The 20620-nt window shown below is 40.8% G+C and overlaps 1 protein-coding gene across 7 annotated transcripts in view; it reads left to right on the top strand.

Moving 5' to 3' along the window:
* LOC144684663 (protein CASP-like) overlaps nucleotides 1-20620 on the top strand; it is a 651698-nt gene that overhangs the window by 442277 nt on the left and 188801 nt on the right. For 4 of the 7 annotated variants that reach the window (XM_078548747.1, XM_078548742.1, XM_078548744.1 and 1 more), the window contains exons 16-18: nucleotides 2839-2904; nucleotides 14666-14767; nucleotides 18097-18911. The exons of 1 other annotated variant lie outside the window; for it this stretch is intronic. In XM_078548747.1, the coding sequence (XP_078404873.1) occupies nucleotides 2839-2904; nucleotides 14666-14767; nucleotides 18097-18911 (983 nt within the window). The remainder of the gene's footprint in view (nucleotides 1-2838; nucleotides 2905-14665; nucleotides 14768-18096; nucleotides 18912-20620) is intronic. 2 more of the 7 variants (XM_078548745.1, XM_078548743.1) reach the window with 1 other exon arrangement.

Raw genomic sequence — 20620 nt, 5'->3', positions numbered from 1 at the left:
GGATGATCCATCTCGGCCTTCTCCAGAGGTCCCCAGCATCACAGATGCCAGTCTTCAGCCAATTCGATTCACTCCACATGATATCAAGAAACGGCTGAAGGCACTGGATACTGCAAAGGCTATGGGCCCCGACAATATTCCAGCAATAGTAATGAAGACTTGAGCTCCAGAACTTGCTACACCCATAGCCAAGCTGTTCCAGTACAGCTACAACACTGGCATCTACCTGGCTATGTGGAAAATTGCCCAGGTATGTCCTGTACACAAAAAGCAGGACAAATCCAACCCAGCCAATTACCGCCCCATCAGTCTACTCTCGATCATCAGTAAAGTAATGGAAGGGGTCACCAACAGTGCGATCAAGTGGCACTTGCTTGGCAATAACCTGCTCATTGATGTCCAGTTTGGGTTCCACCAGGGCCACTCAGCTCCTGACCTCATTACAGCCTTGGTTCAAACATGGACAAAAGAGCTGAACTCCCGAGGTGAGATGAGAGTGACTGCTCTTGACATCAAGGTAGCATTTGACCGAATGTGCCATCAAGGAACCCTAGCAAAACTGGAGTCAATGGGAATCAGGGAGAAAACTCTCCGCTGGCTGGAGTCATACCTAGCACAAAGGAAGATGGATGTGGTTTTTGAAGGTCAGTCATCTCAGCTCCAGGACATCACTGCAGGAGTTCCTCAGGGTAGTGTCCTCGGCCCAACCATCTTCAGCTGCTTCATCAATGACCTTCCTTCCATCATAAGATCAGAAGTGGGGATGTTCGCTGATGATTGCACAATGTTCAGCACCATTCGCAACTCCTCAGATATTGAAGCAGTCCATGCCCAAATGCAGCAGGACCTGGCCAATATCCAGGCTTGGGCTGACAAGTGGCAAGTAACATTCATGCCACACAAGTGTCAGGCAATGACCATCTCCAGCAAGAGAGAATCTAACCATCGCCCCTTGAAGGTCAATGGCATTACCATCACTGAATCCCCCACTATCAACATCCTGGGGGTTGCCATTGACCAGAAATTGAACTGGAATAGCCATGTAAATAATGTGGCTACAAGAGCAAGTCAGAGGCTAGGAATTGTGCGATCAGTAACTCACCTCCTGACTCCCCAAAGCCTATCCACCATCTACAAGGCACAAGTCAGGAGTGTGATGGAATACTCCCCACTTGCCTGGATGAGTGCAGCTCCCACAACACTGAAGAAGCTGGACACCATCCAGGACAAAGCAGTCCGCTTGATTGGTACCACATCCACAAACATTTACTCCCTCCACCACCGACGCACAGTGGCAGCAGTGTGTACCATCTACAAGATGCACTGCAGGCTCCTTATGCAGCACTTTCCAAACTCATGACCACTACCACCTAGAAGGACAAGAGCAGCAGATAGATGGGAACACCACCACCTGGAAGTTCCCCTCCAAGCCACTCACCACCCTGACTTGGAAATATATCGCCGTTCCTTCACTGCAACTGGGTCAAAATCCTGGAACTCCGTTCCTAACAGCACGCTGGGTGTACCTACACCACGTACACTGCAGCGATTCAAGAAGGCAGCTCACCACCACCTTCTCAAGGGCAACTAGGGATGGGCAATAAATGCTGGCCCAGCCAGCGAAGCCCACATCCCATGAATGAATTTTTTTAAACCTTATTATTATAGTAATGCATTGAACTAATTAATTGGAAAATTTGTTTGCACCAATGTAACAAGAAATAGGAGTGGAAGTAGGCCATATGGCCTCTCAAGCCTGCTCCACATTCAGTAACGTAATGGCTAAACTTTTATGTTAAATCCACTTTCCAGCCCTTTTCAAATATGCCTTGATTTACTTAGAGTCCAAAATCTCAAGTAGAAAAATCTTGAATATACTCAACAACTGAGCATCCACAACCCTCTGAGGTAGAGAATTCTGAAGAATGTCCTGAGTGAAGAAATTTCTCATCTCAGTTCTAAATAGCTGGCTTCATATCCTGAGACACTCCAGCCAGAGGAAAACAGACTCTCACCACCTATTCTGCCAAGCCCTCTAAAGATTGTATACATTTCAATGAAATCACTGTCATTCTAAACTCTAGGTAATATAGGCCCATTCCACTCATTCCCTTTTCATAGGACAACCCTCATCTCAGGAATCAATAATGAATCTTTGTTGCACCCCCTCTAAGATAAGTATATTCTTCCTTAGGTACAGAGATCAATACTGTGCCTTGTACTCCAGACGTGGACTCACCAAAGCCCTATATAATCTCAGCAAGACTTCTTAACTCTTATACTCCAACCCTCTTGTAATATATATAATATTTATGCAACATTTCCATTCTGAATAGCTTGCTTTACCTGCATGTTAACTTTCCATAATTCATGAAGAAGAAAATCCCAATCCTCCTGAATACCAACATTTGCTAGTCTCACACCTTTAAAAAAAAATTCTGCTTTTCCATTCTCCCTATCAAAATTGATAATTTCACATATTATACTCCATCTGCTGCCTTCTTGCACTTGAACAACCTTTATTAGAAATAGGTAATGAAAGTGAAGTAATCATTTGGAGAATAAGGAGCTTACCTGACATTCAACATCATAGTTATTGAAGCTAATGCAATTTTAAAATGATTTTTGTGCCACCAAGAATCATAAAGACATCTCTGCTATGAAGCTCAACTGCTCTTTCCCACCTTCCTCCTCACCACCAAAAACACAATCCATTAAAACAATCAGTGACAGTATATATTGTGTGTGCTCCAGTATATAGCATGCTAGGTCACTGTAAAGAGACAAAAAAACACTCCCCCTTGTTTTTTATTCTTATCGAAACTTGTTTTTTAACAGAGGTTCCAGGCCAGAACATACAAAGAGTGTTGCAGGAAGTAAAGAAACGAAGATATGGTTCAGAAGGTAGGTCCTGGGATGTTCTGTTAATTACAACCAATAGGATTCATGTAAACATAGTAAATATACAAAACACAAGTTATGTGGTCTGATACTGGCCTGGAATCTGCTGGAAAACAGATAATGTAAGTATAAAAATCAAGGCATTAACTCCTTAAAGCTGCAATGAACAACGGTTTGGTGCTTATAATTTAAATCTATTTTTAAGCACATTTATTCTCCTTAAACTGCATTTTAATACACTCCTAATTGCTAGTTGTTTATTTTAAACACTTCATTTGAACATCATTTGCAACTATTTGTAAATTTAAAGAAAAGGATTATTTTGGTGATGTTACTGTGGAGTAGCTGGTTAAGTGACTCAGAGAGCATGGCTGTTGGAGGTTACTGCAGAGATGAGAAGTCTTTGTGTCTTTTTGACAAATAGTTAAAACTGAGCACAGTGGAAGCTGCAGGTTTTACCGCTCAAAATCTGGAGCATACTGAAGTTGTTCAGAGAGATGAGTGTATTTAAACAAATTAGATTTAAAGGGCATTGCAGCTTTAAGTGATGGCTGATGTAAATTAACAGTTGTGACTTAATGAAGCTTATGGTTTGAATTACTTCTGTGGGCCTATTACCAGGGGATATTCACAAGTCTGGAATCTATTTTGTTGGCTGATCTACAGGTTGCCTAAGGTTTTATTGACCATTTGAAGTGTTTACAAGCTCCTGTGACCCCAGTAGTTTCTGAATACTTAACAGCAGTTTGGTCAAGTAAAATATTGATTGTATAGCTTGGGTAATTAAGATCATTTTGTACATTCTTGTTAGCTCCATAATCACCCTGTTAGATTGAAAAGATGGATTGAAGTGGAGAATTTAATTCAATAAATGCCATGTGATACCTTTAGAAAAATTAAAACTCTAATTTATTTTAAACCTCAGCAGTATTATCCTTCTGACTAAGTCACTGGATTTTTTTTTAGTGGCTGTAAGATTCCTATTTTTTTTGAAAATGGTTAACAAATTCTCATTAACTTTTAGTAAAATATAACAGGATAGAACCATCTTTGTCATTTACCTAAGTCAAATTAGTTATGTGTTATATCAAATATTTGACTGTAATATCATAGTTTCCTAATGCAGAGGTAGGGAATTCAACAACCTATTGCTTGCACATTTTTAGATAAAATAGCAGTGATTGCACTTCAAAAGTAACTTGCCTGTGAAACGTTTTGTGATGTTCCAAAAATGTGTAAAGTGCAAGTTCTTTTTACTTAAATTGACTGTTGTTTAGCTCAGCTTTCAGGGAAATACATAGCTTGCATTACTGGCGCCTTTGCTGTTATTTTTGCCAAATCTACTGTGACCTCATAGTTCACAAAAAAATTGAAGTGGGAATTGGAATGGATCACAGTATAGACAGGGCTGTGTAAAGTGCTGTATTTGGGGTGAAATAGATCTGTAAACAGTCAGAGTGAGCGCATAAATTTCACAAGTGTTATGGCCTACATTGGGACAGTATATATGTTTGTAATTTTCACTAGTACTTCATGCTCTTTTAGACTTGTTGAATAATAGGGTTGTAAGGATCCATGGGATAGAAATCCGTCTCTGGTGTGGCGCAAAATGGCCGATGCCAGATCAGCCATTGACTTTCTACCTCCCTTGTGCCTTGCAACCATTACATGGTAGGCATCTGCATTCATTCCATCGAATCGTATAAGATCCTGGTTAAACCCATTAAAATCATCATAAAGTTATGATGAAACCCCTGGAATGTCAGCAGCAGGAGCTTCTGTAGCAATAAAACAAAAAGCTGGTGACCTAGGATTTCCAAGTGTTTCTTATAGGTTAGCTTCACCAGTTCGTATTTGGAATCTTAGATGGAAGCTTATAGGCATAGCAGAGTCTGTTATTGAGAGGGGTGAAGTAGGAAAGAGGATGACCAGAGAATTACCTTACAAAATATACCTCCTCCTAGATAATCGATAATCAATGACATGAGCCATGGATAATCAGATGACATGAGTTCTGAACCTTTTTGTACTTCAGCTCTCCTGTGCTTTCCTGCCCACATGAGGACTTCAGGGCAGCAGGAAATGGTGATTCTTTTCGGCATGGTAGCCTTTTATAGCTGAAAGGATTCTTCAATATCTATGAGATACATTTTAGATTTAAGTAACAAAGTTTTAGCAACAAGTTAGCTAAAGTCACTGGAAACTCTGTGAACATGACCACGTTTTGTGCTGGAGGATTGCATTGTTCACTTGATATGAACATTGCAAGCTGTCTCTGAAGAGCATTACTTTCAGCAGGACCAGCACCTTCTGATTATTGTTAATAACATTCATATGTTTGTAAAATTCCCAAGTGCGGAGAAACTTTGCAGGAGACTTTTGAAGCCTGGAAGGGAAGTGACAGTACAGAGATGTGAAGAGTGGAAGTCCACTGGGTGAGGTCAATACTGATAGATATATGGACTGGAGAAAACATGGAATGAGAACTAGGCTTATTCCAGAGGCACCGAGGGTATCTACAAAGTTTTCTGACTGCAGGAGATCTCAGGTGTTGGAGTGCATGAGATCATGCCGGTGTTTGGCCAATGTTTAGTCATTGCTTTGGGAAACAGGGTACTGTGGGCTTGGCAAGGATAGTGTGCAGATGAAAGTAATGATGAATTGTGGTTTATGGAAAGTGCAAGTTGGAAGGCTGTAGCAAGAGTTGTGAAGTAGTGCAACCTTGAAGTGTTATTGAAGTTCAGTAAGTTAGGAAACAAACTCCCTCCCCTTTGCATAAAATTGCTGTTAATTTTGATTATATTTGAGCTAGTTTGGACAGGAAACTTTTCTATCATCTGTCTAAATAACAACTGTAATCCCATGCAATGCACTTTAACAACTAACATTTTTTAAAAAGAAAACCCTGTCACAGCATAAAATGGCAATCCACATTACTGAAACCAAATAAAACTGAGATGATACTAATGTGACATACGAGATTCACAACATTCTATCCCTCTCATCTCTCAAGTGACACAAGCTCATATTGATTTCTTGTTGCTTCTTTTTATTTGACATAATTTGATGTGACTCGTTGCATTCAATTTTCATTTCTGACACGTTTAATTTAGATATACTGTTGTTAGCAGCACTGTAATTCTGTTTAATGGGACACAGTTATGATCCTTTCTCAGTGTAAATCTGTGCTACTACATGTTTTTTATTTTCTAACATCTGATGCTAAATTTCTTTGAAACCATGGCCTATTAAGTTAGCTCAGCTCAGATTTGCACATTAAACACATCAGTATGTTCGACTAATATTTTGGTTTTGGTGATAATATGCACTGGCATATGTGGCCGTGATTGTATCTTTCATGTACACGTGATTTTGTTTTAAACCATGTCATCAGTATGCTTAAACTGGCGTTCTCCTTTTACAGTTCATTTAACCATGAGAGAGAGGGGCTGCTTATGGTGCTTAAAAGTACAGTGTAAGCTTCAGAAAATGCTGGAACTGGTACAGACATCCTTCTTTTGATGGTCTGCGACCTCTTCATTAGTGAGAAGAAAAGTAGGTTCCTCGGTGGCTAATTTGTATGATATAACGTACTAAGCCATTCTCACCAGGTTGATCTCTCAGTGTGATTCCTGGCCTGATCCTGGTGTGTTGCTATACTGAACTGGCTTCTCTCAACAATAGGGACATTTGAATTAGTTGCAGTGTCTGAGTTAGAGAAACGTTCCTGTGGCCCATCAGTGACCCTTCTAGAGAATGCACATTGCCGGGGCCCACGTTGGTGAATAGCCTGCTAATGCTCACTGTGTGAGAACATATTGAATTAATTGACACATGAATGAGGTATTGAGGGAAGAAATAAAATAGGGAAAGAGGGCAGCTTAGTAATTCGGGGAGTGACTAAAGTTGGATCGGGGCAACTGAAATTTGAAAAGGCAAAATGTTTGTTAGTGCAGTATTTTGAAATAGCAGTAGGACCTGAATTCATCTATGCTTTTCCATATGTCAAGCACTCAATCTCAAGGAATTAGCTGCTTACTATATACAGGAACAAAAAAATCTGTGTATTTTATTGAAGAAATGTGTGTGGTTTGTGCTAGCATGAACACATATCTTACTGGTGCTCATATTGGCATAGTCGTATTGCACTGGTAAACACTCACAGAGACCTGGAAAGTATATGTTGCAGGCAGTAAACATTAAGAGAAAAACGTTTTATGAATAAAAGAAAAATTCAGGTCCCAAGCATGAGTTCTGTTTTATGGTTTTGTTGGGATATGTAGGGATGTGTTTCTCTTGTGACCAGCAGCTGATTGAAAGACTTATCGCCAGAATGGGAGCTATGGAATTCAGGTCAGTCAGTATTTGTGACTTTGGATGGAGTTCATTGCTGGTAGATATAGATTAGGCTTCCCACCAGAATCCCAGGGCTGCCTGTCATTATACATCAGGCTGCTTCAGTTGCAGTGGTTTTGTCTGTCTTCAGTGGGTCTGTGTGATGGAGCTGTTTGTGACAATAGAATGTTCCTCGTCAGGAAATTATTGGTGGCGGGGGGTGGCAGGGGTGGGGGAAGGACAACAGCTCTCTCAGTGGGCTCACAGCAGAGCAGCCTTTGGGAGAGGGACGTAAAGAAGCATGTAGGTGCCTGTTCAGATGAGTGGGAACCAAAGCCTAGAGCATTAGAAAGAACTGTTCATCGAATTCTCTGGCATGCTCGAGGCATGTTTCAGAGGCATTTTCAGGCATGTGAAACTTGTCATCTTTATTAATATCAAAACCATGTTCATGAAGTGTCCTCTTGACATTGAGGTCATGGAAGTACATCAGTGCTGTCAGTTGTTAAATAGCTGCAGTGCATTGTTAGTTTTCGTTGTTTTCAGTAAACATTACCGAATCCATAATGCGCACAAAACAAAAAGAATGTTACATAGTTTATCAGCCAATATTGTAATGTCGAGAAATCCACCAAACATCTACACTACAGGGTATGTTGTATATCACAACAATCGTATGACCCTTTCACCAACATCACACCAAATCCAGCTCCTATTAGTACCTCAGCGTTATAGCCTAGTCAGTTTTAGTTCATTGCCTGTGCTGTGGCTTATAGACAGAAATGAGGGGAAAATATCTCTCCTGTAGGCCTATCCTCTGCTGGCTTATTTTTTCTGCCTCTGTCTTTGTCCTTCTCTTTGTTCCAGCAGAGCGGTCCTCCACATAACAGACAGAAGCTGAGGCACCTCACACTTCCATCTTCTCTATGACTTCCTCACTTTGGTCCCTGCTCATTTTGTCTTCTATGAAGAAAGGAAATCGTGGCTAATTTTGGCTACTGTTCCTGAACACATGGGTACTGCAGCCTAGTGGTTTTAGTGCTCTTTAATGAAATGAATGCAAAATACAGTTTGAGCCCTACATTCCAATGCTAAGAGACACTGATAGGGAGAGTGAAACAATCTCATATCTGCAGCTTCTGATCTGCCTCCGTTGATTTTTTTCAATATGTGATCTACTACAATTTGTTTTGCAGTTTGTTTCCATTAGCATTGTTTGCTTGAGATAGAGTAGAAAGTCCTGTTAAACCCTTGGATCAGGTTTCTTTCTGGGGAGTGAAGTAACAGCAAGTCCCGGGTTGTACTTGGCTGATGAAGCAAGGTAAGGAGCATACAGGTAATAGTGTGGAGACCTGTGGGATGGATGTAAGGAACAGGAGAGCACAGCGTATGCATGTGCTTTTGATCTGTAGTTCATGTATCAGAGGATTATGGATGCTAAGAGTACAGGCAGGGTAAGGAACAGAGAGCTTGCTTTTGTCCGCTAGCAGAGATGTACTTATCCAAGAATGAAGTTATTAATTTTGTGATGGAAAGGAGCACAAATGAACAGTTAAAGTTATTTTTTAGGACTATATAGTGAGGTGACACAGAATGCCTGTATGCCAGAGATTTTTTTTGAACGGTGCTTTTCATGTCTGTAACAATTAGAATGATAATAGAGATAGCCCTGGGATCTGACTGGCTGACATTCTGAGATGTGATTTGTTGAAGGGATAGGCTGACAGAGCAGTAGACTTAAGAATTTGACTGGTATGCCAGCTGGCTGATTTGGGAACACATTCACTTGTGGATCAGGAAATTGTAGTTTCAGGGCTAGACATAATGCAAGCTAATAGTACTGGAACTCTGCAAACACAGGATCATTTACCTACTATTCTGTAAACTCCTGAGATGCTTTTACTTGTAGGGACAGTTCTTTCTTGTCTGATTAGTGCTAGGGAGGGGAATAATGACACAACTTCACCCAGACACTTTTAAAAAAAAAAAATAAGTAAGATGAGTGGTTGAATTCTTGAGAAGTCAGAGGTTGATCTAGAGTTGTGCAATTCAGTTTTAATTATGGTAAAATGCCATTCTGTTTGCAGCTGTATATGAAATTTTGCACCTGCTTGTGTTAATTGCCTATTGAGTTGCATCAGCGCACAATTCAAACCCCTATGTATGCAGTCATTAAAAATCCTGCAGTGAGCTATAAGTTGTGCATCAGATTTATTGTTGCTTGTTATTGTTTTGGGATGAGTTTACAACACTGCAGTACTTTGCACAGTAAACAGGTCCACAGATGTTCAGGCGCATAGTGAAAGGTGCTTTTAAAAAACTATTAATGATGTAAATAGTACAGATGAACTGAAGCATAGTTTCAACAAGGGAGAAATATAAATTGGTTTAAGGTGGGTGGGGGGGAAGAGACACATTGAGGGTGTGGTGTGAGCAGATAATCAAAAGATGTCAGAGACAAAAGGGTCAAAGAGGTGTTGAAGGTGGTGGTCTTTGTCTGAGAAAAGTGCTAATTAAGAATGCAAGAATGTCTTGCATTCTTAATTAGCACTTTTCTCAGACAAAGACCACCACCTTCAACACCTCTTTGACCCTTTTGTCTCTGACATCTTTTGATTATCTGCTCACACCACACCCTCAATGTGTCTCTTCCCCCCCACCCACCTTAAACCAATTTATATTTCTCCCTTGTTGAAACTATGCTTCAGTTCTGCTGAAGGGCCATGAGGGCTCGAAACGTTGACTGATTTCTTCTCCGCCGATGCTGCCAGACTTGCTGAGTTTTTCCAGGTAATTCTGTTTTTATTTTGTTTTGGATTTCCAGCATCCGCAGTAGCTTTTAGCTTTTTGTTTTTATCTAAATAGTACAGATACTCATTTCAAACAGGCTTTCAAGCCCTGGTTTGATTGAGGCTGCATTTGTTTGGTCAGGGGCACAGAATTGTAAAAAGTATTCTTAGTCTTACACTATTATGTTCTTTGTAATCTCCTGCGTAATTTCTGCTCAGCTTACTTTGCCAGCCCCTGAAATTTAAAAAAATATGTATAAAATACCTAATGGGAGATATTGTTGAACCTGTCACCATCTGAAGAACCATCACTTCATCTCTTCATTTCCCCTTTGCCTGATATATGTTACAGGATGGGTTGTATTACTTGCAGAGCTATTATGGAGTCATAGAATGGTTACAGCGCAGAGGAGACCATTCTGCCCATCCTGTCCATGCTGGACCTCTGCCAGAGCAATTCATCTAGTGTCAATCTTCTGTGTTATCCCCGTAGCCCTGCATATTTCTGCTTTTCAGATAATAATCCCATTCCCCTTTAAATGGCTCAATTGAATTTGCTTCCACCACATTCTCAGGCAGTGTGTTCAAGATCCTAACCACTCGCTGTGTGAAAAAGCTTTTCCTCTCTTCTGTACACTTCAATTGGAACCAATGTCTGGAGCCACCTAATCTTGGAAAGACTTTTACCAGCTGAGTATGTGCTTTCCTGGAGTGCTCTGGATGAGATTCCAGTCGGGGGTTGGTGACTTGCTCAGGAGTGAATGGAAATGCTATGAGAGGACTGCAGCCCCTATCATATTGCAGAGAGGCTGAGGGATAAAAGCAACTTGAAATGGTGGCTCTCCATGAGGAATAAATTGAACAGTTCATTCTTTGTTTAAGATGGGGAGGGATAAGAATATTATGAACAAAACACATTACTCTTTTCCCCTACAGCATTGTTAATTTAATGATAAAACTTGTTAACTGTTACAACGCTTGAAATATCTATATGTCCAAAACAAGGTTTTCAAAATTTAAGACATTCAAAAATTACATATTTCACTATAAGATGATTATGCGTACCATAAAATTGCCTTTTATTTCTTTGAGTACCTTCATTAATATTTTTACCTGAAGGTCTCGAGCTCCCTCTCAAAATCCTGGACTTGATATTTTTGTCCAGAGCTGTTGCGTTGTAAACTGCATGCAGATCCCAGAGTCTGAATGTTTGCAGTGTGCACAATTTCCCAAATTGCATTAGTAACATTCTGGAAAGGTCTGTCTTCTCGGCCTCCAAAAGTATCTTTTACTCTATTCAGGTAAAGCTTAAGCAGAGAGTGAGAGAAAAGAGAGACAAAAAGAGGAAGAGAGAGAATGAGCATGGTCAGAGAGAAAGACAGAAGCAGGGAGAGTCCCACTGCAGCATGACAGGTAGTACTGATAATACCAATGCAGCAGTTTTATTTACCATACAATTACAAACAAACCAAGGGAAAGAGAAACAATGTTTCCCTTTGCATGTTTCCATATGAAAATGAAATTAATGCAAACTAGACAATTTATTTGAGTAAGTTTTTAACTAAACTTCTATATAGAAGTTATTAATTTAGTCACAAAGCATGCCAGTTTGGACAAACAGTTCCACTGTTTATATTTATAATTTGAAAACCAAACCAATGTCTTCATCTACCTATCGATAGATTCAACATCTGCATTCATTTTGCTACATATGTGGACATAGGAATATGTAATAGAAATATTTTTTGTAAACTGTAATTACACACACACACCCCCCCACCAGTGATAGGACTCAGTTTGCATCGCCCTGCTCTCAGCCTAGAGTGCAGAGAAACCCCTATGCTCTAACAAACTCCACCGTCCTGCTTCTCAAAATGCTGCAGTGTTTGCTATTAAACTATAAGTAATATAAGTTAAAAAGAAACTGAATTATATCTGCTCATCTGTTCCAATAACTCTTTGCCCTTGAACCTTGCTTCCCCTGATGACCCACACAAGTTCTTGATTTTCTTTGTGCAAAGCACACAAGAGATCAACCAATATCTTAGTAAAAACTCTATAGTTCACACTTCCTGTACGTATTAAATTTAATTCCCCTGTCACAAATGTATAATGGGGGAGATGGTGGTGTAGAGGTAATTTCACTAGGCTAGTAATCCTGTAGCCCAGGCTAATGCACTGAGGACAAAACAAAAACAGAAATACCTGGAAAAACTCAGCAGGTCTGGCAGTATCGGCAGAGAAGAGCACAGTTGACGTTTCAAGTCCTCATGACTCTTCAACAGAACTAAGTAAAAATAGGAAAGGGGTGAAATATAAGCTGGTTTGGGGGAGGGGGGTGTTGTTGGGACAAGCAGCCAGTAATAGGTGGAGATAACCAAAAGGACAAAGAGGTGTTGAAGGTGGTGATATTATCCTTCAACACCTCTTTGTCCTTTTGTCTGTGACATCTTTTGGTTATCTCCACCTATTACTGGCTGCTTGTCCCAACAACACCCCCCACCCCACCCCGCAAACCAGCTTATATTTCGCCCCTTTCCTATTTTTACTTAGTTCTGTTGAAGGGTCATGAGGACTTGAAACATCAACTGTGCTCTTCTCCGCCGATGCTGCCAGACCTGCTGAGTTTTTCCAGGTATTTCTGTTTCTGTTTTTGTTTTGGATTTCCAGCATCTGCAGTTTTTTGCTTTAATACTCTGAGGACATGAGTTCAAATTCCGCCATGCAATTCAATCAATTAAATCTGAAATTGGACGCTGGTCTCAGTAATAGTGACCATGAAATCCTCATTGATTGTTGTAAAAACCCATCTGGATCACCAGCATCCTTTAGGAAAGGAAATCTGCTGCCCTTACCTGTTCTGGCCTAGATGAGACTCCAGATCCAAAACAATGTGGTTAACACTTAACTACTCCCAACGGCAATTAGGGCTGGGTAACAAATCCTTGCCAGTGATGTCCACATCCCATGAAAGAATATTTAAATAAAATGAAAAACCTGTATGTCATAATGTTACAATGGCAAAGCCCTAGGTAAATATGCCAAATCGCCATTTGCGATATATGAGTCAAGTACAAAATAAGTTAACTTGCCGTTTTTCTCCACAAATGAATATTTTTGTGTACAAAATAACATTTTAAACAATTTTTAAAAATCAGAAGTTGATATTTCACAATGACGTTATCGGTGCTATTTGGTATGTTTTAATGGCTTCAATAGCTGCTATACTGGAAAGTTTAGCCAAGCCATAGACTTGATCATTTTTGAGCCTAAGTCATGTCCTTCAATATCAGCTTCTCTCTTCTTGCTTCAAAAAAATTTAGTTTGTCTTTCAAATTAAAACTGGAGAAAAAATTTCAAAGGCTTTATTTATGCAAAAGTTATTGAATGTTTAAAAATAGCTACACATGTGTGGGAGAGACAAATCACTTAGACTCTGCTGATTAGTTAGCTATAGTCACCTTAGTTGGTGTTTAAACTGTATACACAATAAACATCACCTAAAACCTGAGAGAGATAAGGCAGTTTGCGTGACTTTCCTCACCTTACTAGGTTTTAAAATTCAAGTCAGTTCAATTATGGAAGCTAAGAGAAAGCCTCTAATTATCTCGTTTATTGCATATGTGGCGTTGATAGTTAGAAAATGGAAACAGTCTCATTATTGATACCTGTGAGACAGAATGAAAAAGGACAGAATAGTGACAAAGTTACAGAACGACACAGGTAGAACAGGGCAGGTAGAGGGAATGCAGGGGTTCACTTCTAAAAGCTAATTCAAAAGACCACATGAATATTTGCAGACATACATTAGATAATTACAGACTAGGGTTGCCAACCCAGGGTTTCCATCCCCAATCTCCAGTGCTGCCAGATCTTGGGCACTCTTCTCCTGCCACAGCTACCACCTCAATTGCTGCCAGACCTGGGATACCCCCGGTATATGTTGGTAGAATGAAATGAAGCAGAATACGAAAGGAAACTTGTTCAAATCAATAATCATTAGCATAAACAAGTTGGGCTGAAAGGTCTGTTTTTGTGCTGTAAATTTTAAGTCTCCCACCCTCTTTTAGCCACCACCCATGTGCACACACAAGCATGCCCGCAGACGCATGCACCCATAGGCACGCACGCATGCGCGCACACACACACACAAGCATACAAACAAACCCCATGCTGGCTGTTAACATTCCCCTCGTTGTGAATGGCATGACATATTTGTCACACTTCAGTTGCCAGACTGCCTCATATAAATTTGATTCTTTTTTTTAGAGGCCATAGAAAAGATTGCCTAATCCCTAACTAAACTGAGAAAGATCCAGAAAATACTGACTTCTGGATACCTTTAAACAAAAGTGTTAAAAATTGTCAAATTTAATGAAAATAACTAAGGAAAGCAATAGTGAGCGCATAATTGAAGAAAAGGTAGGTTATTGCAACTTTTCAAAGTACAGACATTTTTATATAGTTTGAAGTATATATTGGGCAAAAGTCTATTCTTAAAATATCTTTCACGTGTTAGTTGCTACTATGTAGAAGCACTGAAAGATTGTAAATACCTGTTTACTCCAGTGTATTGTAAATAAATTTCTGCTGGCTATAAGCATCTCTTCAGTGCTAATTTGCAATTTTTATGTCTCCAGGCAACATCACAACGCGGATTAGAACCCCTGAGACCGGCTCTGATGAAGCCATCAAATCCATTCTAGAACAGGCCAAGAGAGAACTACAGGTGCAAAAAAATGGTGAGTACAGTGAAATCACAGATACATAGGGGCAGACCCCAGGTAGAATTGCTTTGTTCTGATCAACATTGGAAGTGTGGACATCTTTTTTGTTGAAACTGAGAAGTTTTTGCACAAAGCATAGCATTCTACTCACAAAACCAATGCAGGATTTAACATCAACCAACTTCCATTTTGTGACATAAACCGATGAACCTCAATTTACCAGTTTCTTATATAATACAAACCTATAGAACCTTACTATGAGTTTTGTACCTTCAAAGAAAATACATATTGGAAAACATTTTTGCAACTGAGAAAATTTGTGTTTTTTAGTGTTATGATATAGAAGTTAGCCTTTTATGTAACACAAACTTACAATAGGAGTCAGAAAATATATATTGGAAATCAATTCTGAACTGAAATAATTAACTTCCATATAATACCAAAAATCAGTGATGCTTATACGCAAGTTGCCTTTCTGAAATTTTGAAGCTAATTAAGCATTGTCTTAATGCATTTCCATCAATTAGGAATTATGATATTGACAAAAAAATTAAGTTGACCTAAATCTTAAATATTGCTGAAAAAGAGACATGCTGTTAAACATTTTTCATCTTGCACTCATCAGGACAGTTCACAAGAATATCAATCGTAAAGGGAGCAACAGTTTATTCTGCATGAGAAGAGAATGCTGATTGGTTGGCCAGTGGACTCTGATTAGTAGAGGTGTTGCACTAGGGAACAGTTAACTGCCAAGCTTTTGTTCAAATTCAAACCAGGCAAGTTGACTCAGATTGTTCAAGGCATTTCCATGGGGAATGAATTAGGGCAAGGCTGCCCCCCAAGCTTTTGTTTAGTTGAAAAAGGGCAATATGTGGACATACTCCTTCTGTCTGCAAAGGACGGCGCCGTGTGTGAGAATATATGTAGTTTCTATTATGCGCAAGTGAGCCACACTGCAAGCCCGACTGATAATCTTAGATTGGCTTTCAGTGTAATTCTTAGCACAATCCGGACTGTTGAGCATATATTGTCCTTTCGCGAATCACATCTAATGTTGGACACTATGTTTTGAGTTTTGCAAGCGCAGGCTGTTTGGGTGCGGTCAATACTTTGCCTGTTGTGAACAGCTGAAGGGACATGCTGTTTGATATGATCCGCCAGTCGTTAGGACATATGCCCTACATTTTTTTTTTGTTATTTATTCAAGGGATATGGGCTTCGCTGGCAAGGCCAGCATTTATTGCCCACCCCTAATTGCCTTTGAGAAGATGGTGGTGAGCTGCCTTCTTGAACTGCTGCAGTCCATGTGGTGTAGGTACACCCATAGTGCTGTTAGGGAGGGAGTTTCAGGATTTTGACCCAGCAACAATGAAGGAACGGTGCTATATTTCCAAGTCAGGGCGGTGAGTGGCTTGGAGAGGTACTTCCAGGTGGTGGTGTTCATCACACTGGCAGTGAAATGCATATACCATTTGTGTGATAGTTAGAATGTCTATTTGGTTTGATGGCAACATCCTGTTAGTGGAGAACACCACTCATGGTGCTACTACATAGTAACAGTGTGAAACGGCTAGCTTCACCTGTTGCTCAAATCTTTTAAGACACCTTACCCTTCCAGGGTAATCTGAGGTAGGCTGGGTACTTTTCAGAGCCGAAAGTGCAGCCTTAGGCTCATTCATGAATTTTCACGATCTATAGGCTGTATGTCCCAACGACCGGCGGATCATATCAAACAGCATGCCCCTTTGGCTCTTTGCAACAGGCAAAGTACTGACCGTACCCAACTAGCCTGTGCTTGCAAAACGCAATACATAATGTCCAACATTAGATGTGATTCTGCAATTGGGCAACACTTGCTGAACAATCCTGATTGTGCTAAGAATTACACTGAAAACCAACTTGATGATCAGTCGGGCTCACCTACACATGTTAGAAGGTACATATATTCACACAAATGGTCCTACTCTTTGCAGACAGAAGGAGCATGTCCACACATTTCACCTTTTACAGCTAAACAAAAGTTTGGGGGACAGCCATTCCCTGGTTCATTCCCCATAGCAATGCCTCGACCAATTAGAGTCGGCCAACCTCGTTTGATTTTGAACAAAGACTTGGCAGTTAACTGTTCCCTGGTGCATTCTCCATGGCAACACCTTTACCAATCAGAGTCTACTTGCCAACCAACCAGCACTCTCTTCTCATGCAGTATAAATTGTTCTTCCCTTTACTATCGGTAATCTTGCGAACTGTCCTGATGAATGCAAGACGACAGCATGTCTCTTTTTTCAACAATACTCAAGTTCTGTACTTCCAAACAACTATTTAAATCTTGTGTAATTTTCATACAATCACAAAATGGGTACAGCACAGAAAGAGGCCGTTCAGCCCGTCACTTCTGTGCCAGTTCTCTGCAAGAATAACTCAGCTTAGTCCCATTTCCTCACCCTTTGCCTGAGACCCTGCAATTTATTTCTCCTCAAGTGCTTATCAATTCCCTTTTGAAAGTCAAAGTTGAATCTGCCTTCACCACACTCTCAGGCAATGCATTCCAGATCCTAACCACTCGCTGTGTAAAATAGTTTTTCCTAATGTCACCGTTAGTTCTTTTGCCAACCCCACCTTAAATTGGTGTCCTCTGGGTGTTGACCCTACCACCAATGGGAAGACTTCCTCTCTGTCAACTTGTCTAGATCCTTCGTGATGTTGAACTCCACTATCAAATCTCCTCTCAACCATCTCTTCTGTAAGGTAAACAACCACAGCTTCTCCAATCTGTCTAGGTAACTGAAGTTCCTTATCTTTGGAACCATTCTTGTAAACCTGCACCTTCTCTAAACCACTCAGACCCTTCCTCAGGTGCAGCCCCCAGAATTGGACACTATATTGCAATTGAGATCAAACCACTGTTTTATAAAGATTCACCATAACTTCCTTGCTTTTGTAATCTGTTCATAAAACCCAGGATTCCATATGCCTTATTAATCACTTTCTCAACTTGCCCTGCCACCTTCAATGATTTGTGCATGTGTATCCCAGGGCTGTCTGTTCTTACACCTGCTTTAGAATTGTACCCTTCATTCTATTTGGCCTGCCCTCATTCTTCCTAACAAAATGTAATCACTTCATACTTCACTGCATTAGTTTCATCTTCCACATGTCCAACCAATGTACCTGCCTGTCTATATCCTCTTGAAGTCTCATTTCACATTCGTTTTCCCTGGCAAATTTGCTGTATTGATAGAAGTTCTTTTATGGCCTTATGAGTGGTAAGAATTTGAGAACAGATCCATGATAAAACTGCCACTGTTAAAATAAATTTTCAAATGTCTTTTGTTTTGTTACAGTTGATTCAACTCAGCCACCCTGCACGTCTAGCAGTGGTGGTTCAGATGAAGCAATTTGGTCAATATTGGAACAGGCCCGGCGTGAGATGGAAGCTCAGAAGGCAGGCCTTGAGCCGACACCGAAGCCAACACCAGTTACTCAAGCTGACTTGGTCCTCCATTCGTCCAAAGCAGCATCATCTTCCTCCTCATCATTCTCTTCCTCACTAATAGCCATGAAAAAGCCTTTCACGGTGGATTCCAGCAACAGTTCAACACAAACTTCTCATGGATTTAAAAAAGAAGCATTGCATGACTCATGCTCCTCAGAGCACCATGGGGTAGCAGACACACCACATAATATGCTCAAGCAAGTTAAAAATGAGTTGGGACGAAGTAGTATATGGAGGGACCAGTGGTGGAACACAGTTTGCCCTGACAGAAGAAATTCAGCCTTTTCAGAAGATGGAAGAGCAGAGGAAGCTTGCACTGGGAGAGAAAGAATTAGTAATCCAAGCAGACTGGAGCGAAATGCTTTGCAAGGACCTGCTGCTTCTGACCACTGGAAGGACTGGCAAAATGCAGAGTCGCCGTACTCTCAAGCATCTGATTTAGGCACAGTGATTGCAAGTAGCAGTGTGACCCCACAGAGCAGCCCCCTGCCTTCTTCACCTCTTGTCCCTGTCTCTAAACCGCATAAGCCCTCTGTCCCACCATTAACACCGGAGCAGTATGAGATCTACATGTACCAGGAAGTGGACACAGCTGAGCTGACGCGACAGGTGAAGGAAAAGTTGGCCAAGAATGGGATCTGCCAGAGGATCTTTGGGGAAAAGGTAAGCCATTTCTAAAAACATCTTGTTCTTTAAAATAGTTTATTCAGGCATCTTATGAGAAATATGTGTATTGTTAAGATTTGGGTCTCCTCCCAATATTTCTAATTTGAATTCAGAACCCAAAAGCTGTTCCCTTCCAAAAGCAGATAAGTACAAAGTGAAAAATTCAAGAGTACTGTAGCTGTGTATGTTAAGCTACTTACTGTGCAGTATTTTTAGGTTCAGATTTACACCACAAATCTTGAGTCAAACTTTTTGACTTGTTTCCCTCCAACTCCGGCCTACTTTACATGCCCCAGTTCTTTTCTCCCACCATTGGCAACCATGCTTACAACAATCTAGGCTCTAAGCTTCAAACTTCATCCCCACACCTCTTCACACCTCACACCTGTGTGTAGAGCCAGAAGACGTAGGTAGGGTTCTAAATGAATATTTTCTGTCGTTGTTCACAAGTAAGAGAGATGACGTGGGTATGGAAATCAGGCAGAAGGACTGTGATATAATTTTTTAAATTAGCATAGAAAGGGAGGAGGTTCTAAGTGGTCTGGAAGGCTTAAAAGTAGATAAATCTCCAGGCCCAGATGAAATGTATCCCAGGCTGTTGAGCGAAACAAGGGAGGAGTTAAGAGGGGTGCTGGCAATAATTTTCGATACCTCCCTAGCCCAGGAGAGGTGCCAGAGGACTGGAGGACAGCCAATGTGGTACCGTTATTCAAGAAGGGAGGAAGGGATAAACCAGGGAACTACAGGCCAGTCAGTCTAACCTCAGTGTTGGGGAAACTATTGGAAACAATTCTGAGGGACATAATTAATCTACACTTGGAGAGGCAGGGATTAATCAAGGACAGCCAGCATGGTTTGTTAAGGGAAGGCCTGTCTGACCAATTTGATTGAGTTTTTCGAAGAGGTGACCAGGTGTGTAAATGAGGGCAATGCATTTGACTGGTCTACTTGGACTTTAGCAAGGCTTTTGATAAGGTCCCACATGGGAGACTGATAACGAAGGTAAAAGCCCATGGGATCCAAGGCAATTTGGCAAATTGGATGCAGAATTGGCTGAGTGGCAGGAAGCAGAGGGTGATGGTAGAGGGGTGTTTTTGTGACTGGATGCCTGTGTCCAGTGGGGTTCCACAGGGATCAGTGTTGGGTCCCTTGCTGTTTGTGGTATGTATAAACAATTTAGACTTGAATGTAGGAGGGTTGATCAGTAAGTTCGCGGATGACACGAGAATTGGTAGGGTGGTAAATAGTGAGGAGGATAGCCTTAGATTAAAGGAGGATATAGACGAGCTGGTCAGATGGGCTGATCAGTGGCAAATGGATTTTAATCCGGATAAGTGTGAGGTGATGCACTTGGGCAGGACAAACAAGGCACGGGAATACACGATGAATGGTAGGACCCTGGGAAGTACCGAGGATCAGAGGGACCTTGGGGTACAAGTCCACCGGTCCCTTAAGGTAGCAGGACAGGTAGATAAGGTGGTTAAGAAGGCAGGTGGGATACTTGCCTTTATTAGCTGAGGCATAGAATATAAAGCAGGGAGATTATGCTGGAATTGTATAAAACGCTGATTAGGCCACAGGTAGAGTATTGTGTGCAGTTCTGGAATCCACATTATAGGAAGGATGTGATTGTGCTAGAGAGAGTGCAGAGGAGATTTACCAGGATGTTGCCTGGGCTGGAGAGTTTTAGTTATGAGGAGAGATTG

The sequence above is a fragment of the Cetorhinus maximus genome, chromosome 9 (genome assembly GCF_964194155.1).
Source record: "Cetorhinus maximus chromosome 9, sCetMax3.hap1.1, whole genome shotgun sequence".
In the NCBI taxonomy this organism is placed as follows: Eukaryota; Metazoa; Chordata; class Chondrichthyes; order Lamniformes; family Cetorhinidae; genus Cetorhinus; species Cetorhinus maximus.
This window is presented reverse-complemented; position numbering and strand designations above follow the sequence as displayed.